General features: G+C 55.2%; 3 protein-coding genes across 7 annotated transcripts; 2 read left to right on the top strand and 1 right to left on the bottom strand.

Moving 5' to 3' along the window:
* SMARCD2 (SWI/SNF related BAF chromatin remodeling complex subunit D2) lies at positions 1-9,858 on the top strand. Its single transcript, XM_036116178.2, has 13 exons — positions 1-524; positions 4,834-5,018; positions 5,216-5,258; positions 5,401-5,523; positions 6,508-6,663; positions 7,107-7,202; positions 7,335-7,436; positions 7,584-7,745; positions 7,909-8,006; positions 8,194-8,329; positions 8,508-8,630; positions 8,753-8,854; positions 8,936-9,858. Exons 1-13 carry the CDS (start codon positions 309-311, stop codon positions 8,987-8,989), a joined length of 1,596 nt encoding a protein of 531 aa, XP_035972071.1. The 5' UTR covers positions 1-308; the 3' UTR covers positions 8,990-9,858.
* Positions 9,859-9,915: 57 nt separating this feature from the next.
* On the bottom strand, positions 9,916-14,219 carry PSMC5 (proteasome 26S subunit, ATPase 5). Of its 4 annotated transcripts, none has more exons than XM_036116181.2 (12): positions 14,114-14,219; positions 13,470-13,541; positions 12,373-12,442; positions 11,958-12,055; positions 11,730-11,786; positions 11,423-11,653; positions 10,976-11,102; positions 10,684-10,874; positions 10,495-10,593; positions 10,299-10,409; positions 10,120-10,206; positions 9,916-10,019 (listed from the first exon to the last, which is right to left on the bottom strand). In XM_036116181.2, the coding sequence occupies exons 1-12, from the start codon at positions 14,135-14,137 to the stop codon at positions 9,966-9,968; spliced, it is 1,221 nt and encodes a 406-aa protein (XP_035972074.1). In that variant the 5' UTR covers positions 14,138-14,219; the 3' UTR covers positions 9,916-9,965. The 4 variants fall into 4 exon arrangements, with proteins under 4 accessions (XP_035972074.1, XP_035972076.1, XP_035972075.1 ...); XM_036116183.2 differs by lacking the exon at positions 14,114-14,219 and adding an exon at positions 13,840-13,893; XM_036116182.2 differs by lacking the exon at positions 14,114-14,219 and adding an exon at positions 13,714-13,846.
* Positions 14,220-14,317: 98 nt separating this feature from the next.
* On the top strand, positions 14,318-22,115 carry FTSJ3 (FtsJ RNA 2'-O-methyltransferase 3). 2 transcript variants are annotated; one of them, XM_036116173.2, is made up of 21 exons: positions 14,318-14,512; positions 14,653-14,746; positions 14,917-15,022; positions 15,305-15,351; positions 15,479-15,558; positions 16,003-16,102; positions 16,194-16,388; positions 16,468-16,583; positions 16,702-16,806; positions 16,888-16,988; positions 17,215-17,295; positions 17,385-17,531; positions 17,674-17,809; positions 19,751-19,935; positions 20,065-20,185; positions 20,264-20,523; positions 20,753-20,835; positions 20,919-21,018; positions 21,097-21,280; positions 21,381-21,475; positions 21,561-22,115. In XM_036116173.2, the coding sequence occupies exons 2-21, from the start codon at positions 14,680-14,682 to the stop codon at positions 21,751-21,753; spliced, it is 2,502 nt and encodes an 833-aa protein (XP_035972066.1). In that variant the 5' UTR covers positions 14,318-14,512; positions 14,653-14,679; the 3' UTR covers positions 21,754-22,115. The 2 variants fall into 2 exon arrangements, with proteins under 2 accessions (XP_035972066.1, XP_035972064.1); XM_036116171.2 differs by lacking the exon at positions 14,318-14,512 and having other exon boundaries at positions 14,519-14,746.
* The last annotated feature ends 25 nt before the right edge of the window (positions 22,116-22,140 follow it).

The following is a 22,140-nucleotide window of genomic DNA, read 5'->3' as shown; positions in this document are numbered from 1 at the left end:
GGGAGTTAGTTGCCGCCTCCCGGTAACTGGACTCCGGCGGCCAAACCTCCGGAGGCCGCGGGCGGCAGGCGAGCCTGCAGCAGATCCCGGATCCGGAATTCCCCGCTCAGGACCGGAATCAGGATCGGCCCTGCCCCAAACCGAGGCTGCGAGGAAGTCGAGAACTTGGATTGGGAAATCCCGGAACCCGGATCAACAAACCCTAGAACCCGGAATTTAGATCGGAAAGTCCCGGAGCACGGATCGCGGAGCGGACTCGACACGGAGTCCGGAGCCCGGATCGCGACAGCGCCGGACGGGAGGGAGCGATGTCGGGCCGTGGCGCGGGCGGGTTCCCGCTGCCTCCGCTGAGTCCTGGTGGCGGCGCCGTTGCCGCGGCCCTGGGAGCGCCGCCTCCGCCAGCGGGACCCGGCATGCTGCCCGGACCGGCGCTCAGGGGGCCGGGGCCGGCTGGAGGCGTGGGGGGCCCCGGGGCCGCCGCCTTCCGCCCCATGGGCCCCGCGGGCCCCGCCGCGCAGTACCAGGTGAGCGGCGCGGATGGGCGGGCGGCGCCGCGAGCACGCCCGGGGCTGGGGGCGATGGGGGGCCTCGAGTGAGGGCCCCGGGGCAGCCACCTGGACACAGGGCACAGGGGCCCTGCGTGCGGAGTGCGCGGGACACGGTGGAGGGCAAGGCCGGGTGGTGGGGCAGTTGGGGGAGAGGGTACGAGCGACTCGGGTGGAGGGTTTGAAGCGGTTGGGAGGGTCTGGAGGCTTTCTTGGAACCGGGATTCTGAGTAACTGAGAGATGGAGGAATCGGAGCTAGTGAGTTGTGAGCGAGTGGGTTGAGAAGTCTAGTGTAGATCTCAGGCTAGGGGGTTCAGGGAAGCACTGAGAAAGTTTTGCAAAAGGCCCTCACTGAGAAACCAGGGTTACCCTGCATTGGCCTTGGTCCCACTCTTGGTCTGCGCTGGGTTTTTTTTTTTTTTTTTTTTTTCTAGTTGGGAACTGGCAGAGCTCTAGCTGTCTGAGATGGCTCCCAGCTGCTGAGGAGGAGGAAGAAGGGCCTGGCTTCCCACGGCATGGGAGGTCGAGCATAGAGCAAGGGGATCCCAGCCTGTGCCGGGCAGGGTCTACTCCAGGTCAGGCCCAGGAGCCCTCGCATGGGATGGCTCTGGGTTCGACCAGAGGTGGTGATGGCCAGGCCTGAGGGAGGCGGAAAGCCCAGCCCACTCTGGGCAGACTCTCTTTTTGGCGCTTGGCCTGGTGTCCTAGTGTCCAGGAGTTGATTAGTCTGCAGGAGCGGAGAGGCTCCACTAAGCCCTGCTGGTCTGGGGCTGGAGGAGCCTGCGAGAGTTGCTTCAAAGAGTTCTGTCCTAACCCCTTTGGAGTTTGGCTTCAAAGAGAGAGCTCAGGTTGCAGCTTCAAAGGCCATTGAGAGCCCCCCCCCCCCCCCCCCGCTCCGGTCCATTATTTCTGGTTGCCCCAGAATGATTGGGAATGGTCCCCATCCTTTTTCCCACTCCCTCTCCACTTTTATTTAGCCTTTAGGTTCTAACAATGCCGTATCCCACCCAACCCGTGTGACCCAGCATTCGGCACTGGCTTCTTTGCTCATCTCCCCGGGAAGCTGGGGCTTACTCTGTTCCCTGAACTTCATGTCTCCACTAAGATCCTCGTAGAATAGGGTATGCATATCTGTCCCCCACCCCAGTGCTGGTCCCTCACTTTCTAAACAGATGCTTAACTGGGGACAGTGATTTTTTTCCTCTTACTCCTTATTCTCCCTCCTCCCTGTAAAAAAAAAAAAAAAAGTGTCTGGGTATTGGCAGAGATAGACCTGGTCCCAAGGGCTCCATCTTTCCCATCTTGCTTCCCCCCTTGGGGATTCATGGGTCCAAGGTGATGCTGAGGGGCCCCTGGGCCGGCTAGCTGAGGACTGGCCTTGGGGTCTCCCTGTGGGCCTTTGGCCTGAGAAGGACCTAAGGAAGAGATAGGAGCCTCTCCAGTGTCCTCTGCTCGAAACCCGTGGGCAGTGTGGCCTGGGGAAAGCCCCCGGAGAGACCAGGTTCCACAGCCCTGTGTAGGGAGTGCTCTAGGGCCGGTGGCAAGGTCCAGCTGACCGGCTGGGTAGCCCCCGGCTGCTAGGGTTGGGGACCAAAGGGAAGGCACTGAGCCTCTGCTGCTTCAGGCTTCCTGTCCCACCAGCTTTACATCACCTCCTCCTGCTCTTCCAGGGAGGGGGGCAGTGGAGGTCGAAGGGGAGAGGGAGGACCCAGTTCACTCTGGCCGAGTTCAAGGAAGATCCTGCTTGGCCTCTGCAAGTGCAGTTGTGTGACTTCCAGGAGATGGGACTTGAGATCTGAGGGGCAAAGGGGTTCCTGTCCGTTAGGGCACATGAGGTGAGCTAGAAGAGCGAGGGTTTCGGGGCCCGAGCTGGGCAAATAGGGGAGCCCCTGGAAAGAAGGGAAGTGATGACCCACCTCCCGCCACACCATGGTTCTAGCCGTGGATCATACAACAGAGGAGCTTAAGGAAAACAAGAAATGAAAAAAACAAAACCCAAAGAAGCACAGAAATTGTTGGGTTCACTCCAGAGTTCAAAATAGGTTCTGCTCGCGGTGGGGTATGTTCTCTTCTCTCAGGCCGGGCCAGCGGCTCGGAGGCGGGGCGCCGCGTGCTCGCTGGAGGTGGCGGCCTCAGGCCCGGCCACGTGCGGCTGCTGTCCTGGGTGGGAGGTAGAGGCCCCCTTAGGACGTGGGCCGGTGCCGGGCTGGGGGGAGGACGCCGTCGCACACTTCCGAGGTTCAGGGCGCTGAGCCAGGCCTACCTAGTTCTGCAGGCGGGGACTCCGAGCCTGGGGAGACCCGACCTGGGGGTTTTTTCTGTGGGTTTGTTTTTTTTTTTTCCCCCTCTTGGGTTTTTTATTTTGAAGAGGAGTTACTGGTGCTTCAAAGAGCAGGTGTGGAGCTTGGCAGGACCAAGCTGGGACTTCGTGAGCTGTAACCAACCTTCCCCTGGGCCCCTTCTGTCTCTTGGGGGAAGCCTGGGGCCCTGGGCGAGCCGGGGGCTCTGTGCCTGGGAAGCGGGAGCAGATGTCTGGGAGGAGCCCATTCCAGGCCCTGCCTGTGCCACGTTGACGTGGGGCTTCCAGCTGCCGGAGCACCTGCCTGCGAGGGGTGGGTGGCGACCAGGAGGTTTTGGGGACCGCCCTAGTGAGTAGCTTCCCGGGGACCACAGGAACCTAGCTCGCTCTCTGCACATCCCCCTGCTTCAGTTGTTCCTCCGCTCAGGCTCAGGCTCAGGGTGGGGAAAGTCGGTCCAGGATGTCTGGAGCCTGGACTTGCAGCTGTGGCCACACTGAGTTTTTTTCTGTAATTTGGCCATGGCTCATTAAGGCTGAGGAACAGGCTTTCACCTTTCAACAGCTCAGATGAATCTTTTCCTGATGAGGAGAAATTGCAGCAGGACTCCTGAGGCCCCGGAGCCCCCTGCCTTTAACTCCATTCTCCCAGATGCTTCTAGCACCTCTTCCTCCTTTGCCCTTGCCTACATCTCTGGGTCATTTTTCTCCATCTCTGCCTCTGGTCAGGAGTCTGGCCCCCTGTGCTGAGAACATGAGTTCAGTGCCAGATGAAAAAGTAGGGGAAGCATCTCATCTCCACGATACTGGGCCCGGGTGGGAAGGGGGGTCCTCTGATTTGGTGCAAGTCCCCACCCAGCCTGGCTTGGTCGGGTAGTTGTGTGGGTTGCATAATCTGGGCCCTGGGGCCAGCCCCGTGAAGCTGCCAGGGACAGTGTGTGCGACGCAGAGCTGCCAGACAGGCTTTACAGGCAGCAGCTGTGGGGAGGGGGGCACGGGGCCGGGAGGACTCCCAGAAATGTTGGGGAGCTGGGCCTCGGTGGCAAATCCTTCTGCAGGCTTCTAGAGAAGCCGTTTCTGTCACCCAGATTCCTGGTGACCCTATGACTGACCTTGTATCGCAGGATTATCTTACCTCCGTTCTCCAGTTTGGGACTGTGCGGGCTCAGTTAAGGCCCAGGCGGCCCCAGCGGCCAGGTGGTGTGTGGACCACAGACAGAGGCCACCCAGGGGCCACAGCTTTCCTCTTGGGGTCTTCTGGCATCGGGGTGGGGAGCAGGGCAGTAGGGAGGTAGAGAGAAGGGTCCAGGTCTGGGTTGTAAGTAGGGGCCATATGGTGACCAGATGGTCTCTGGACTCTGCCTGAGGCCACCGCCACCAGTCGGGACATGCTTCTGCTGGAGCTTGCTCACCTGCGGGCCCGCTGCCTGACGGGCATGCCAGCCCCTCGGCCCGTCTTCCTCCCTTCGGTCACACCGCTGGGCTGGTGCCCAGAGATGGATGTTGGCGTTTTGCCTACTCCTGTCACCCTGCCTCCGTCCACCCGGCTGTGACCCTGCCCCCGTGCCGTGCTTTTCTCTCTCACTGGGTGGGAGTGATTGGTGGGGCCACGGGAGGCCGTCCGGAGTGCCTCGTAGCCAGCTGGTCCCAGGGAGCGGGGCATGGCGTGCGGGGGCTGGAAGGCGGTGCGGGGCGCCGAGACACTCCCGCAGGCCGTTCCCTCGCGGCAGGCCTCTCCTCCCGCCCCCGGGGTTCCGGCTGGCCTCATTTGCTGGCACCGATGCCAGGGCGGGTGAAGGGGGCAGGGCAGGTGTGGTTTACATTTCTGCTCTCAGGCATCTGCTCGCCTTTGTTCCTGGCCCTCCAACCTGGCCTCCTCGGTGTGCTGCTTCGGGCCGACGTGGCCCAGGAGAAGGATGGAGAGAATGGGCTATGGGCCCCGTGGGGCCCTGCCGCTGACCTATGCACCCCCATTGCCTTGCTTCCCCCAGCGGCCTGGTATGTCACCAGGGAGCCGGATGCCCATGGCTGGCTTGCAGGTGGGACCCCCCGCCGGCTCCCCGTTCGGCACAGCTGCTCCCCTTCGACCTGGCATGCCACCCACCATGATGGACCCATTCCGCAAACGCCTGCTTGTGCCCCAGGCCCAGCCCCCAATGCCCACCCAGCGCCGGGGGTAAGACCGTCCTGTTTCTCCTCCCTCCACCCAGCCCAGCTGTAGTGGTAACAGAGCAGTTCCTTCTGTCCTAAGAGCTCTGATGATTGAGGGGCACTCCTGGTTCTTCTGGGGGCGGGTCCTAGGGGCTGGAGGAGTGGGTGGGGGGTGGTGTGTTTGGACCACTGACATCTTAAGTGAGTTTCCGTCCTCCCTAGGTTAAAGAGGAGGAAGATGGCAGATAAGGTTCTACCTCAGCGAGTGAGTATGTTGGGCAGGGGCCTAGGAGGCCTGCCCAGTGGCTGGTGGACTGTGGGTGCAGTCAGGCTCCCCCAGTCCTGGGATGGGGGAGCAGGGAGCCTGAGCTGCAGCAGAAACAAGCCGAATTCCTCCCTTCCTCCAGATTCGGGAGCTTGTCCCAGAGTCTCAGGCGTACATGGATCTCTTGGCTTTTGAGCGGAAGCTGGACCAGACCATTGCCCGAAAGCGGATGGAGATCCAAGAGGCCATCAAAAAGCCTCTGACGGTGTGTGTGCAGCCCTGGCCAGCCCTGGGCCTTCCCAGACTTCTCTGCCTCTCCTTGGCCTTGTTTTCTGGAGGCCAAGCATGGGGCTGCGATTTCTCACACTGCAGGATGCAGCCCATTAGTGGAGCATGAACTCAATTTAATGTGGTGGGGTGGTGGGGCCAGCATGGTTTTTTTTTTTTTTAAGATTTTATTTATTTATTTGACAGAGAGAGACACAGCGAGAGAGGGAACATAAGCAGGGGGAGTGGGAGAGGGAGAAGCAGGCTTCCCGCTGAGCAGGGAGCCCGATGTGGGGCTCGATCCCAGGACCCTGGGATCATGACCTGAGCCGAAGGCAGGCGCTTAACGACTGAGCCACCCAGGCGCCCCTGGGGCCAGCATGTTTTTAACAAAATATAAAATAGAAATTATAATACTTGACAGTAGGGTAGTACTTACCATAGAGGTATCATTTAATGACATTTTGTTTCAGATGTTTATATATGTATGTGGATCGTGGGTTGTGATTTAAAATGTAAACGTTATAGATCATTATAGATCACGGTCAGAAGTTTGCAGGGCAAGACTAGAGGAGAGATAGGTGTAGTTCCTATCTCCCCCCACACCGTTTTAAAAATAATAATCCAGAACAGTCCCCTGAATGATGAAAGCTTCCAGAGACAAGGATACTTTGGGGCCACGATGCGTGTCTGAGTTGCGTTTAAAGTGTGAGCTGGAGACTTCTGATTTGCCCGACAGCACCCTCCATGTCCCTGTCACACCACCGGTCCCACTGTGTTGGAATTGTCGGTAGTCCATGTGTCTCCCCCATAACTGTGAGTTCCTCAGAGTCTGGGACCGGGATTTCTGACTCCTGATTTCCCGTGCCTAACAAGGTGCCTGGCCCCTTGTCTACACTCAGTAGTGATGTGGGAAGATTGGGTAGCATTGTTTTCCAACTTGTCGGCCCACCTCTAGCTGGCTGTCTTTCTCGCTCTTCAGCAAAAACGAAAGCTGCGGATCTATATTTCCAATACGTTCAGTCCCAGCAAGGCAGAAGGCGATACTGCGGGGACCACAGGGACCCCCGGGGGAACCCCCACAGGGGACAAGGTGGCTTCCTGGGAACTCCGAGTGGAGGGAAAACTGCTGGATGATGTGAGTTGGGAAAGGTGGTGTCTGGAGGGGAGGTGGCCTGTGTGGGGTTGAGACTGGGGTCAGACACTGGGGCACTTCTGGAGAGGTCCTGCCTGAGGGAGAGGGCTCTGCTCAGGGTCACAGCTCCAAGCCAGTTAGAGGTTGGAGGTTGAAGATTTGTTTGGTTGTCACCATAGTTAGCCTGAAGGTGGCAGTGAAGCATCTTGAGGAAGGAAGGGGGTACCCCTTTCTAATTCAGTCCTATTGGCTACCAGCGGGGTTGCACCCAGAGCCCTTTCCTGGCCTCCAGTCTCTCCCTGCCCAGTCTCATTGCTTCCTTCAGGGCCCCAGTCTTCAGGGCCCCGAGCTTCAGAGTTGAAATAGCCCTCTTGTCGGGGGCTTAGCCTGGGTTAGGTTTGAGAGCCCAGCAGCACCCCCAGCTCACAGCCGTGACCGTTCCCCAGCCTAGCAAACAGAAGAGGAAGTTTTCTTCGTTCTTCAAGAGCCTCGTCATTGAGCTGGACAAGGAACTGTACGGGCCTGACAACCACCTGGTGGAGGTGAGAGGCCCCGGGGCACAGGGAGTGCAGGCCGGGGGGACAGAGACGCGGCCTTGGTCCCTTGGAGGGCCCCGTGTGTACACCCCTGCCCACTCCCTTGGTGACGAGGTCTGCTCCCCGCCTCCCTGCCAGTGGCACCGGATGCCCACCACCCAGGAGACCGATGGCTTCCAGGTGAAACGGCCCGGAGACCTCAACGTCAAGTGCACCCTCCTGCTCATGCTGGATCATCAGGTGACATGTGTCTGGGGCCACAGGGAGTCGTCTGGGGGAGGGGGGCAGGTTCCTGTTGTAAACCCTCTCTGTCCTGCCCCGTCCTTCCACTTTGGTTTCTCACATGAACACAACCCCCCCCCCCAACCCCCCCGCGTCCATTTCCAGCCTCCCCAGTACAAGTTGGACCCCCGACTGGCGAGGCTGCTGGGGGTGCACACACAGACCAGGGCGGCCATCATGCAGGCCCTGTGGCTTTACATCAAACACAACCAACTGCAGGACGGGCACGAGCGCGAGTACATCAACTGCAACCGGTACTTCCGCCAGGTGAGCTGGCCGCCGTCCTCCCCGCGCCTCGCCACCCGGGCCCTGCCCCCTGCTCCACGGCCCCGCGGGGCAGGTTCCTGGCCACGTTCTCCGCACTGACCCTGGGGTGGTCCACTTCCCTCTGTGCCCTCAAAGGCATCACCGAGCCTTTGGTACTCTCTAGATCTTCAGTTGCGGCCGACTTCGTTTCTCCGAGATTCCCATGAAGCTGGCTGGGTTGCTGCAGCATCCAGACCCCATTGTCATCAACCACGTCATTAGGTAAAAGAGCCTCCCATCCCCCCTCTTTCCATTTCAGAGCCATTTACCTTTGGCTCGATCTAAAAGCCAAAGAGAAGTAGCAAGTTTGGTTTCTTGCTCCCTGAGCGTGTGCAGGTTTGGCCCAGGTGGGTGGGATGAAAGTAAGTAGCTGTGTGCTTACTCTTCTCCTCCTGTGTCCTGCCTACAGCGTAGACCCTAACGACCAGAAGAAGACGGCATGTTATGACATTGATGTGGAGGTAGACGACCCACTCAAGGCCCAGATGAGCAATTTTTTGGCTTCTACCACCAATCAGCAGGAGATTGCCTCCCTTGATGTCAAGGTGGGCCCTCTGCCTCTGCAACCTTCTCTGGGACCCAAGGTGGGGGTGGACAGGCTGTTGGGCATTTTTGTATGTGTAACACCTTGGGATGGGATCTGTGAGTCCTTTGGGGTTAGGCCTGGAAATAGGACTCCCTGAGAGTGGGGTCCAGTCTGACAACATGGATTCCCTTCTCCAGATCCATGAGACCATTGAGTCCATCAACCAGCTGAAGACCCAGAGGGATTTCATGCTCAGCTTTAGCACCGACCCTCAGGACTTCATCCAGGAATGGCTCCGTTCCCAGCGCCGAGACCTCAAGGTGTGGTCCTCATCCTGAGGTTGATCCCATCCTAGGCCCTAGGGGATTTTTACCCCCGTCACTACGTCCACTTCCTGGGGCCGACTTGTGCCGCATACAGCTCTCCTCCTGGCTCTCTGCAGATCATCACTGATGTGATTGGGAATCCCGAGGAGGAGAGACGAGCTGCTTTCTACCACCAGCCCTGGGCCCAGGAAGCAGTGGGGAGGCACATTTTTGCCAAGGTGAGGCTCTGCCCTGTGTGCTCTCTTGAGCTTGTGAGCAGAGGCCTGAGCCACTAGTCTCCCCTCGCTCTCTCTCTCTAGGTGCAGCAGCGAAGGCAAGAACTGGAACAGGTGCTGGGAATCCGCTTGACCTAACTGCTCAGGGACCCCCTCCTCTGCCTGGAAGGGGACCACCCTCTGGGGCCAGAGACACACAGGCTAAGGATGGGGTGAGGGGTGTCTCCTGTCACCCTCTGCTCCCCAGCTATAGTTTCATAAATGTAGCGATAGGATTCCTTGTTGCTTGGTCCCCCCAAAGCCTTATACTTATTTTCTACTTCGGCTTTAACTGGGTTCACAAGAGATGCCTCCTCTGCTCCCTGCAGGCCCAAGTCGGTCCGCCGGAGGCTGTCCTTTGACATTGTCACGGAGACCTTTCAGAACCGGGCCCGCTGGCTTGGCTTGTTTACAGACCCCCTTGGGGCCAGTGTCCGAGCTGGCTCTGGGGCGCTGGGTCAGGAAGAGGAGCACAGCTCACGCTCTTCCTAGCCTTTCTAAACCAAAGTTCTTGGCCATTCCTACCAGCCCAGCCTTGCTGCTGGTTTTTCCTTTTCTTTGGGTATTTGCACTATGTGGGAAGCAGGTTTTTCTATGCGGGAACCACTTTTTTTGTACAGGGGTAAGTTGGGGTTTTCAGGGAGCCCTGTTTGGTGCCTCCTTCTGTTTTTTTCTTTCCTCAATCTATGCAAGCGGCTCTGGCCGCCATCTCCTCGGACACCAGGGGGCTGCACCCCAGCTCTTGAGCCCAGGGTGGGAGAGCCTCCTTGGAGGGGACTCCAGTTCTCTAGCAGGGCCTGAGGTACGGGTGTGCGTGCTTGGTGGAGGGCGGGGGGATGGGAGGGGGAGCGGTGGGGAGGACCGTTATTGCCCTTTGGAGCTTGGAGGAGGGTGGACCCCAGGGCTTGGCAAGGGCCACTTCTGGCAGGTTTGGAAATTTCCAAATAAATCCTTGTTTATTGGTGGTACCCGGACCTGGTCATTCAACAGTGTGGCCACGCAGTAACACACTAAAGTCCTTCAGGGCTTGTCCCGCAGAGCTTTATTTGAGGGATCCACCCAAAAGACAAGCACCTCACTTCCAAAGCTTCTTGATAGACATATTTTTCTCACTATCCTTCTGCATGACCTGGAGAGAGAAAGCATTAAGTTACAAACGGAACAACGAACACACACTCTACCCCCCCGATCGAGAGTCCGTCAGCAAGAGCAGAAAGACAAGCCTCTACCTTGGCTACCGCCATCTCGAAGTCCTCCTGGGTGACGTGGACACGCCGCTCCCGCAGGGCGTACATGCCGGCTTCAGTGCACACACCCTGGGCAGAGAAAGGAAGCCAGGCACTGTTGCTGCGTCCTGGAACCCACAGCTTTCTGCCATGGCCCCCTTCTCCTTGGACCCTCCGATTACCTTCACTTCGGCACCTGATGCCCCAGGCATGAGCTCAGCAATTTTCCGCAGGTTGATCCCCCGGGTCAGGTTCATTTTCCGAGAATGAATCTTCAAAATATCTAGCCGGGCCTAGAGAGGGGACAGAGAGGAAAAGCCTGAGCCCTGTGGCCTACCTCCACAGCCAGAGCCATCCCCAGCTCGGCCCCTCACAAACCTCCTCATTGGGGGGTGGGAATTCAATTTTTCTGTCGATGCGCCCGGGGCGAAGCAGCGCAGAGTCCAGGATGTCAATCCTATTAGTAGCCATGATAACCTGAGTGGAGAAAGGGGGTGGTGGTGGCATCAGCCAAGCCCTTCCTTGGGCTGCACCTCGCCCAGGGCCTTCCCTTGCATGCCACCTCACCTTGATATTCTTGGTGGCCTCAAAGCCATCCAGCTGGTTGAGCAGCTCCAGCATTGTCCGCTGCACCTCACTGTCCCCTCCAGAACCCCCCTCCAGCCGTGAGGAGCCAATGGAGTCAATTTCATCCATGAAGATGATAGATGGAGCGTGTTCTCGTGCCATGACAAACAGCTCCCTCACCATTCTTGCCCCTGTGCAGAGGCCAAGCTGGCGTTAAGGGGGCAATGAGCTCCGTACCCTCACCTCCACCCCATCACTTCTGCTTGGTTTTCAGGTTTCTAGCCAGAGTTACCTTCCCCAATGAATTTCTGTACCAATTCAGAGCCGGAGACACGGATAAAGGTGCAGTCTGTGTGATGAGCCACAGCCCGGGCCAACAGTGTCTTCCCAGTGCCTGGGGGTCCATATAGCAGCACCCCCTAGAGAGAAACAGCAGGACTCAGGGCAGAAACCAGTCCCCACCTTACACTAGGGAACATTTACCAAGTGCTCGCTTTGGGCTATGCCCTGTGCTAGATGCTGGGGTATAAGTAACGAACGTCGAGGTCCTTCCTAGCGCTTTTCTCAGAGCCGCCTCCGTACCCTGGCAGCACTACCCCCGGCCCCTCTTCCGTGGGGAGGGCCAGTGTAAGTGGCGTCTAGTATGTCCTGACACCTCCCCTGAGCCCCGTACTCACTTTGGCTGGGGCAGAATGTGCCAGTAACAGCATGACCCTTCCACAGAAATCTTGCTTCTCACCTTGGGCTGCGCAATGCCCAGTGCTTCAAAGAGCTCAGGATGCTTGACAGGCAGCTCGATCACTTCTTTGATCTCCTTAATCTGCTTGTCCAGTCCACCGATCATCTCATAGGTTGAATCTGGCACCTTCTCCACCATCATCAGTGACACTAGTGGGTCTACCTTGTTGGGCAAGATCTTGTGCAGAGTGTAGCTGTCGTTTCTTAGAGCCACCCGGCAGTTGGGTGTCACCTGGCCGAGGGGAGAGTTTCAGGAAGTGGTGTGGTGAGAGCTAAGCCCAACCTCCCACCTCACCTGCTGTACTCACGTCGTTGATGTCGATGTTCTTGTCCACATCTACGACAAACTTGCCTTCAGGATGCACCTAAAGAAACGAGGGCTCATTACCTTTCCTGACAGCCACCGAACCACCCACCTCGCCCAGAAAGACCCATGAGCCCTAAAATAACAGAACAGTGTCCCGGCAAGACTACACACAGATGCATGGGAATGCACCAGGCATTAGGCTGCTCCCTGGGGGTCATGGTGCCTTTACCTTAACCAACACTTTTTTCTTATCCATGGCCCGGACTACTTCCCCCACATAGGAGCCCTGCTCCTGCAGCAGCTGTAGCTCTTCCCGCAGTAGGCGAACTGGATGGGAAAGAGACAAAACGGTCACCCAGCTTCTTTGGTGTCCCCTTTCCTACGACTCAATTCAATAGGCATGAATGAAGCACCATTCTGAAGTTTTAGAAGACCACAAAAATAAAGTCAAAATTTAGGTCTCTAAAGGGATAACAATGCAGCTCGGGAGAGGCATGCATGTGAACAACCATGTAACAGTGCAAAGCATAACCTTAGACTCTGAGAAATAAGCACCAAACGTGAAGTCTCAATTTAGGGAGATTCGAACAGTCAGACCTCGGACAGACTGCCCAAATGCAGCCTTCCCATCTTTCCCTCCTCACCTTTTGCATTAAGCTCATTCCTCTGTGCCTGCAGCCTCCGGAGATTTTGGCTCTTATCATTTACAATCAGCTATGGAGGACAAGAAACAGAGCAGAAAACACTAGGAGGTTAAGCTCTTGGCCAAGATCCTCACAGGCTGGTATGAGCTGAGTGACAGAACAGCAGAGGGCACCTGCATGTTCCAGATTGTGCAATAGGATTCTAAAGCCCCTGTCCTTTCTTCTAAGAGTCCCTCTGGGGCCTAGGGCAGCCATCAAAAAAGGCTAGTTGTCCTAACACACTGGTCCAGAAATAACAAGCCCTAATGGAGAAAAGTTACAGCTGCCTCACATAGTCAATTTCTTTCGAGACAATGACACGGTAGAGTGGGAAGATCACGGAGTCAGAAGCCTAAGTTCTAACCCCACTGCTGCCAATTAACAGGTAGGTAAAACTAAGGAAAGCCTTTAAAAGGTGAAGATCTCTTACCAAACCATAAGTAGATACAGCGTCACCTACCCTGCCTCTTGTGAAGAACAAATGACATCACATATAAGAGCACTTCAAAGATGATAAACCTAATATGACAGCTACAAATGTACCAGGAGTTTAGAAATCACCCTTGTGACTTTCCTTCATCCGATTTACGTATTTTCCTTATTGCTGGGGTCCCTGCTCCCTCTTTAGGCTAGAGGACTGGATTGCCCAATTCCTTTTCATTCAGTCCCATGGAATCATTGTGCAGACCCGGCAATTCTGTCTGCCCTCCCACTCCCACCCTGCCCCAGCCCCAGTGTGCTAAATCTCATCTGAACCTTCGTGTTCCCTTATAAAACAAACCCTCATATTCAGACTTCTAGACGGAATGGCATTTGGCTAAGAGTACCTTTTAGGTTAAAATTTGACCCTTCAGAATGTGTAACAAGCTCTGAATACTGATTACCTTCAATGGAGTAGCAGTTGAGAGAAACAAGAGACTTAACTTCACATACTTCCTATGGGTGACCGGTTACTTCTACTGCACCCCCAATGGAATGATGTGGATTTATAAAAACATACTCATTCAATCCTTCATCCCTCTTCTAGCTGCCTCTGGACCTCTGGAGTCCGTCCTCACCTGGAGTTCTTCAATCTTGGACAGATAATACTGGCGGAGTCCACTGCCTGCCTTCCCCTCTTCCAGCTCCATCTGAAAACACAGTGTAATTATTAAACAGGCCAAAAAAAAATGCAAGGGAAATACCCACTTCCAGCTCGGACTTCGGAGGAATGAGATTTGGGTTCGAATGCCCCAGTCCATCTCTTTAAAACCCTCCGCTTCCCCGTGACTAAACTAAAAGCAGAATGAGAATGCCGCCTACCTCCTAAGACTTTCAGGAGAATCAAGAGACAATATACACGGGAGCGCTTTGTAGCGAGTCAAGCGCTGTAAAAACCCGAGGTATCATTACTCGAGGTGGGAGCCACCATTAGGAATGGGGCCCTACCTCCTGCGACTCGCGAACGGGCCGGTTCCCGCTCCCATCGTTCCCCTCACTCTCTCCGCTTCCACGGTGTCTTCCTCTCGGCCCTGCTCTGACCCGCCGGGGGCGGCGCTGACACAGCAGATCCGGTCCCAGGCAGGGCCCAGTCTGGATTGGTCCACCCACCCCCGACCCACCCAACCCACCCGACCCTCTTGCCCCGGCCAGCGGCCCACCTCAGATCACGCCTGCTTGTCATCGAGCCCCCGTTCCCGCCCGGCCGCCGCAGGCGCCATACCTGCTCCGGTCCGTCAAGCGCCATCTTCCCTCTCTCACGGAGACCGCCGGCATCTGAGCCGCCTTGGCGCGCAGGCGCAAAAGCAAGGGCTTCGGGTCCAGCGACACTAGCAGAGAAGAATTCCGGGTCAATGGGCGGGGTGTGCGTCGAGACAATTACAAAAACAGAGGCCATGATAGGAAGGTGGCTGCGCGAGGTCAGGAGCTTGGAAAGGGATGAAGAGACCACAGAACGCCTACATGTTACTCTCTAGAAACTCGGTTTTAGTTCCGGTAATCGGCTCACCTGGCCACAACTTCCAACTTATAATACTTAAGAACATAGAGAAGAATTTGCGGCCACGCTCAAAATGGCGGACACTTGGAGCCGGGGACGCAAGCGACGCAAGCGGAAGCGGAAGTACGTGTGCTGCCCACACGTGCCTCTCCTAGAGTGGTGAAAAAGGCGCTGGTTACGGGTATTTGCAGAAGCAGGTAGGGAACGGAAAGCGGAGTTTAGTGGTCTGGGAAGAGACGTTCCAGTATTTACTCTGTCCCCAGATTGAGTGACACTCCCCACGTTTCACCATGGGCAAGAAGGGCAAAGTCGGGAAGAGCCGGCGAGACAAGTTCTATCACCTGGCGAAGGAGACCGGTGAGTCAGGGTACGCGCCGTCTGCGAGCGAACGAATGGCCTTTTCGATTTGCTCCCACCTTTCCGAATATTGAGTTCCTGTTCCCCAGAAGGGGTGGTGGTTTGTGAAGCCGCACAAATCCCCCTGGGAAAGCGCCCCGCCGAGTTTAACATTTTGTCGGTGCCCCCAGGTTACCGCTCCCGCTCTGCTTTCAAGCTGATCCAGTTGAATCGCCGCTTTCAGTTCCTCCAGAAAGCGCGAGCCTTGCTGGACCTGTGTGCTGCGCCAGGGGGATGGTGGGTAACACCCGGCACCTGTGGCTCTTAATGGCTGCTTTCTGGGTTCGCCTTGGATGACTGAGAGTTGCGTTGGGGGGGAGGGAGGGAGAGATACAGTAATACCGGTCTCAAACTTCTCCCTAGACATAGGTCGCAGAAAAAAGGTTGGAAACGTGTACGTTACATGTTCCGGCCACTGCACTTGGTAGCGGCTCTTAACACGCATGGTGAGAGAGCCTATTGCCAACGGAGGGGAAAGAACGGTCCTGGGTTATCTTAATCGGTATTACTCTCTTATAGGCTGCAGGTGGCTGCTAAGTTTATGCCTGTATCCAGCCTTATTGTAGGTGAGTAACAGGTGGGCCGCCCCTGACTGTTAAAAGGATGGGAGAGTGAGGTACTAATTGTGTTCTACATTTCCTTTCTCCTTGCTTGAGGCAATCTTTCGGAACTCTCTGACCTGATTTCTTCCAGGAGTGGACCTGGTTCCAATCAAGCCTCTTCCCAATGTGGTGACACTCCAGGAGGACATCACAACAGAACGCTGTAGGCAGGTAATAGGAATTTTTTTTTTTTTTTTTGGTCTCCTTTATATGCAGACACACACGTCTCCGTCTCACCACCCAAATCCTCCGGAGGCAAGCTTTCTCAGTTTAACACGCCTTGAGCAGAGCCTGCCATAGTCGGTATGACAAGGCCCATGACGCCCTTAGTCTCCACTCCAGGCTTTATTTAATCAGGAATGAGGTGTTTGGAATTGGAAGAAGTGCAGAGATATTGTTGAAATCTTCTCCAGTGGGCTCACTAGTAGACTGTAAGCTCCGTGAAGATAGACGTGTGTTGTTGTTTTTTAATTGTTGTATTCCCTGTGCCTGGCACAGGATTTGGCCCATTGTGGGTATTCAGCAAGTGACTGGGTGGACAAATGGCCGAATGAGGGACTGCTTTCATAGCCATATTTGTGTTTCTGCTGCTGTGATTGCTTTTCTTTTGTATAGGCCCTGAGAAAGGAACTGAAGACCTGGAAAGTTGACGTTGTGCTCAATGATGGGGCCCCCAACGTTGGGGCTAGCTGGGTCCATGATGCTTACTCACAAGGTGCTGGGAGTGGGGGGCATGGAGATGAGGGTGGAGATGGGCTTGCCTGCTCAGGCTGCAGAGGTCCTCAGCTAATCGTCTTCTCCCACAGCCCATTTGACACTGATGGCTCTGCGTCTGGCTTGTGATTTTCTGGCCCGTGGAGGCTGCTTCATCACGAAGGTTTTTCGTTCCCGAGACTATCAGCCCCTACTCTGGATCTTCCAGCAGCTCTTCCGCCGTGTCCAGGCCACTAAGCCCCAAGCCTCTCGCCATGAATCCGCAGAGATCTTTGTCGTCTGCCAGGGTGGGCGTTGCTTTTTCTTTCTCATGAGTCGGTTTCTTAGCTATCAAAGCACACCTTCTTATATATCCTATCGTCGTAGGATTCCTGGCTCCTGACAAGGTTGACAGTAAATTCTTTGACCCCAAGTTTGCCTTCAAGGAGATCGAAGTTCAGGCCAAGACTGTTACTGAATTGGTAACTAAGAAGAAGCCAAAGGTGTGTTTGGGGAATGGGGCCACTCTCAGGTCCTAGAGCTTGGGGGAACTTGGGCCTGGTGGGTCCTGCACACGCCTTAGAAAGGACTTCTCACTCTTCCTTCCTTTCCCCCCCTAAGGCTGAAGGCTATGCTGAGGGTGACCTCACGCTCTATCACCGTACTTCAGTCACTGACTTCCTCCGAGCTGCCAACCCCGTTGACTTCCTCTCCAAAGCCAGTGAAGTGAGTCCTCAGTTTTGAGGGGTGCAAGGAAGCTCCAGAAACATGTCCCCAGAATCTCCCGACTCACTTCTTTTCTCCCAGATTTCACTAGATGATGAAGAGTTGGCACAGCATCCAGCTACCACTGAGGACATCCGGGCATGCTGTCAGGATATCAAAGTGCTGGGGCGCAAGGAACTTAGGTATGCAGTGGGGGCGGGCACAGGTACCAGGAGCCCCCAAGGCAGGGAAAGGCCTTTGAAGACGCAGCAGCATTGTTTTTCCTGAGGGGACAATTTGAGGAATTCACCTAGCGTTGGATCTTGGGGGATAGGATGCTACTGTGCTAGAGATTTGGGAGGGGGGCCTAAAAAGGGGACAGGGACAAAGAGGGAAACGTCAGGGTCAGTCATGGTATTTCTGGGGCAGGTCCCTCCTGAACTGGAGAACAAAGCTCCGGCGATACGTGGCCAAGAAGCTGAAAGAGCAAGCAAAGGCGCTGGACATCAGGTGAGGCGGGAATCAAACCAGGGTAGGTGTTGGCTGGGGTCGGCGGGGTGTATGAGAAAAGAAGCAAACTTCTTGCACTGTTTTGTCAGCCTCAGTTCAGGAGAGGAAGAGGACGACGAAGGGGGTGAGGAGTCTAAGGCTGGGACTGGGCAGCAGCCCTCTGAGGATGAAGAGGAGGAACGATTAAACCAGAGCCTGGCAGAGATGAAGGCCCAGGAGGTGGCAGAATTAAAGAGGTGAGAGGAGTGGGGAGGAGCTCGGGGAGCGGGAGTCCCACCGCAGAGTTCCTCAGTGTGTGAAGATGGGGGAGAGGATGAAGGCTCGGATGGGGACTCTTTCGAGCTGGGGCGGGGTGAATTCCTCAAATTGTCCACTCAGGAAGAAAAAGAAGCTGCTGCGTGAGCAGAGAAAACAGCGGGAGCGTGTGGAGCTGAAGATGGATCTTCCTGGGGTTTCTATTGCAGATGAGGGGGAGACTGGCATGTTCTCCCTGCGCACCATCCGGGGTCACCAGGTGAGGTGGGGTTAGGGCAGATTTGGACATGGGGGGTATTGTAGTAGAGGCCTTTTTTTAAGTGTGCTGAATGCTTATGGCTCATAGTTGCTGTGTTCCCCTGTAAGCTGAGAGGTGACTCTTTCAGTGAGAGGAGACTGGTGGAAAAACCGAGTTTTGTGCCTGAAAGGCCAGGAAGAAACAATGTATCTAAAACAACGAGATTAGGAACGTTTATGAGTGTGCTATGGATTGATTATGGTAGAGCTAGAACATTAGAACTAAGAGGCACTCTATGCAAGAAGCATAGGTTCTAGTAGATGCAGCCAGCAGGGTACCTGGGATGCCAGGGTGTGTGAAGGAGGGTTTTCCGCAGAGGAGGGCGGTGTTCTTCGGTTCACAGAGACCAAGTTGGCACCTTGCTGCCATAGGCTGCATTTCCTGATTAAAGCAGCATCGACAAGCGAAATGAACTTCTGTGGTTCCCGCGGGAATGGAAACCCAGGTCCTCTTTGTTACGAGAACAGCAGAGAGAGCATAGTGGTTCTGCAGCAGACTACCACTTAGTGGTTCTTTGCCTCGGTTTTCTCATCTGTAGGAGGGAATGGTAGAACCTACCAGCTAGGGTTTTGGGGAGGAATTTTTAAAGAGGGTTTAGGTGTAATCCCTGATAACGTAAACTCTCAAGCACTAACAGCTAGCTTTGTTATGAGGAAAATAAATCTTGAGGTTGACAGTTTTTAAGTGAAATAATAGTTGTTAGATGTGTGTTGCCTGGGTTCCTCTATTCAGTGGAAACAAAATCCGTAGGTGGTTATTCTCAGGTGATGTGCTTTTTTTTTTTTTTAATGTGCTTTCTGGGAGTAATTTTGTAAGAAAAACCGATGTTTTAGAGTATTTTAAGATTGGATGTTATATAGGCTTGGGGTGTTTTTCTGCTACCACTTAAGACAGACAAGTGAGATAGATCAGTGACCTGACTTAGAATGGGATTTTTTTTTTTTAAGGTATTTTATTTTAGGGGTGCCTGGGTGGCTCAGTCAGTTAAGCATCTGCCTTCAGCTTAGGTCATGATCCCAGGGTCCTGGGTTTGAGCCCTGTATTGGGGTCCCTGCTCTGCGGGAGCCTGCTTCTCCCTCTGCGGGAGCCTTTCGCTCCCCCTGCTTGTGCTTGTGCGCGCTCACTCTGTCAAATCTTAAAAAAAAAATTTTTTTTAGAGAGTGCACGCGTGCCCCGTGACTGGGGGGAGGGGCAGAGAGAATCTCAAGCCAACTCCCTCTGAGCAAGGAGCTGGATGTGGGGCCCCATCTCACGATCGCTGAGATCATGCCTGAGCTAAAACCAAGAGTTGGACGCCCAGCCAACTGAGCCACTTTTTTTTTTTTTTTAAAGATTTTGTCAGCGCATAAGCAAGGGGAGCTACAGGCAGAGGGAGAGGGAGAAGCAGGCTCCCCGCTGAGCAAGGAGCCCGATACGGGACTCGATCCCAGGACCCTGGGATCATGACCTGAGCCGAAGGCAGACGCTTAACCAACTGAGCCACCCAGGCGTCCCGAACGGATGTTTTAAATACTTAGCCCCATCATTTCCTTGTCTGTATTTGCCACAGTGTATTTTATTTTTTTAAGATTTGACAGAGAAAGACACAGCGAGAGAGGGAACACAAGCAGGGGGAGTGGGAGAAGGAGAAGCAGGCTTCCCGCGGAGCAGGGAGCCCGACGCGGGGCTCGATCCCAGGACCCTGGGATCATGACATGAGCTGAAGGCAGAGCTTAACAACTGAGCCACCCGGGCGCCTCTCATACTCATAGTTGCCGCTGCAACTATGAGTTAAGAAACTCATAGTTTCTTAAACTACAGAGTATTTTCAAATGTTGCTAAGATAACAGATATGGGGGAAAAAAGCATTATGTGCCTCATAAGAATCCTTGATCTCTTTTTTGTTTCTCTGTCAAACTCCAGTTGTTAGAGGAGGTCACACAAGGGGATATGAGCGCTGCAGACACATTTCTGTCTGATCCGCCAAGAGACGACCTCTACGTATCAGATGTTGAGGAAGACGATGACGACGCATCTCTGGAGAGTGACCTGGATCCAGAGGAGCTGGCAGAGGTTGGAGGATCTCCGTGTCTAAAGGACCAGAAGCGGTAAGTGGGGGGGTTCATGCACACGGGGGCATTGACCCTCTCTGTGAGTACTGAAGCAGAGCTGGGCGCAGGGGTCGCCAGTGGGGGTCGGAAAGCACATCTCCCCAGCCCCCACCCATTTCTCTACAGTGTACAATTTGCTGAAGTAGAAGATGAAAAAGGAGGAGGAGAAGAAGGGAATCCACTGCTGGTACCATTGGAGGAAAAGACGATACTGCAGGAAGAACAAGTCCGTCTGTGGTTCTCTAAGGTAAGGGGTTGGGGGCCCAGCCAGCCAGGGACTTAGTATCCCCTGGGAGACGGGTGGCTGAAACTTCCCCCGTCACAGGATGGCTTCAGAGGGATTGAGGAGGATGCTGATGAGGCCCTGGAGCTCAGTCAGGCCCAGCTGTTGTATGAGAGGCGTCGGAGGGGGCAACAGCAGCTGCCATCCCCACCTTCCGGTTTGAAGAGTGAGAAGAAACCTCCCCAGCACCAGGAGGCGGGCCCTAAGCGGCCAGAGGCTCCAGCAGAGGCCAAGAGTGCCCCTGGGCCTGACGAGGAAGGAGAGGGCAGCTCGGACAGCGACAGCAGCAGCAGCGAAGAGAGGTGAGTGGCTGCAGCTGTTCTGACCACTTGTCCCCGTTTGGGGTTTTCACCCTTGGCTGTAGATAGCGACTTAAAAAAAAAATGATGATTCTGAAGTGAATCAAGTAGTCTGTGGTATAGCTTGGGGGGCCTTTCAGGCCAAGTTTTCAATAGGAAGCGGGGTTGAGGTGAGGCAGGAGTGGGTCTGGGGATTGGTGGAACTGACAACCAGGTCATCCCCCTTCTGCAGTTGGGAACCAAAGCGCGGGAAGAAGCGAAGCCGTGGGCTTAAGTCCGATGACGGGTTTGAGATCGTGCCCATCGAGGACCCAGGTGAGCTCGGTACCTTGTGAAATGGGAGGCGACAATGACGTTTGGGTTGATACGGAGCTTTGACTTTTTCCTTTTCTCTCTAGTGAAACATCAGATACTAGATCCTGAAGGCCTTGCCCTAGGTGCTATCATTGCCTCTTCCAAAAAGGCTAAGAGAGATCTCATAGATGACTCCTTCAGCCGGTAAGGGGGCCAGGAAATCATGAGACTGTGGCCCTGGGTGGGGGACGGGGGGGTGATTTTGGCTGCTGTCCTGTCTAGGTATACATTTAATGAGGAGGAGGGGGAGCTTCCAGAGTGGTTTGTACAAGAGGAAAAGCAGCACAGGATCCGGCAGCTGCCTATTGACAAGAAGGAGGTAGAACACTACCGCCGACGCTGGAGGGAAATCAATGCACGTCCCATCAAGAAAGTAGCCGAGGCGAAGGCCAGAAAGAAACGGAGGGTAAAGAGTGGGGCCGCCTGTTAACTGTGTGCAGGGGTGGGAGTGGGGAAGAGGTCCGCCTTACAGAGCCGCCGCCCCCCCCCCCCCCCCCCCCCGGCAGATGCTGAAGAAGCTGGAGCAAACCAAGAAGAAGGCAGAGGCTGTGGTGAACACCGTGGACATCTCAGAACGTGAGAAAGTGGCTCAGCTTCGGAGGTAAAGGAGAGAGAGGTCACCCACAAAGGTACATGGGGTTAAAAAGGGTGGCTGGAAGCCTCTAATGTCTTCCGTCCATTTACAGTCTCTACAAGAAGGCTGGGCTTGGCAAGGAGAAACGCCAAGTCACCTATGTGGTAGCCAAAAAAGGTGTGGGCCGCAAAGTGCACCGGCCAGCTGGAGTCAGAGGCCATTTCAAGGTGGTGGACTCAAGGATGAAGAAGGACCAAAGGGCACAGCAAAGGAAAGAGCAGAAGAAAAAACACAGACGGAAGTGAGCAGAGCCACCGGGTCCTCTGAGAAGACAGTGTGAGGACATGGAGGTGTGATTCCAGCCCCCACCCCATACCAGCTGCAGGCTGGCTTGCATCGTAGTCTGCTGGAAAGACAGGTGGGGTGCCTAGAACTCTCACGGGGTGGTCCTGAGTGTTGAAGGAAGGTCTCTGACATGTCCTGTTGGTGCTGTAGCAGAGCCCCTAGCTCCTCTGTTAGGAATGTGGAGTACTAGACGAACAGTCTCCTAGGGGGAAGGTCAGTGTCCGAGGGGCATTCACTCTATTTCTGGGCAAGCCGGCCTCTCAGGTCTTCCCCCCCATCCTCTTCTATTATCTGAATAAAACCAGGGTATTATCTTTTCTGACATTTAGTTCCCACTGAGTGCTAAC

This window comes from Halichoerus grypus, chromosome 2 (assembly GCF_964656455.1).
Source record: "Halichoerus grypus chromosome 2, mHalGry1.hap1.1, whole genome shotgun sequence".
Classification (NCBI taxonomy): Eukaryota; Metazoa; Chordata; class Mammalia; order Carnivora; family Phocidae; genus Halichoerus; species Halichoerus grypus.
This window is presented reverse-complemented; position numbering and strand designations above follow the sequence as displayed.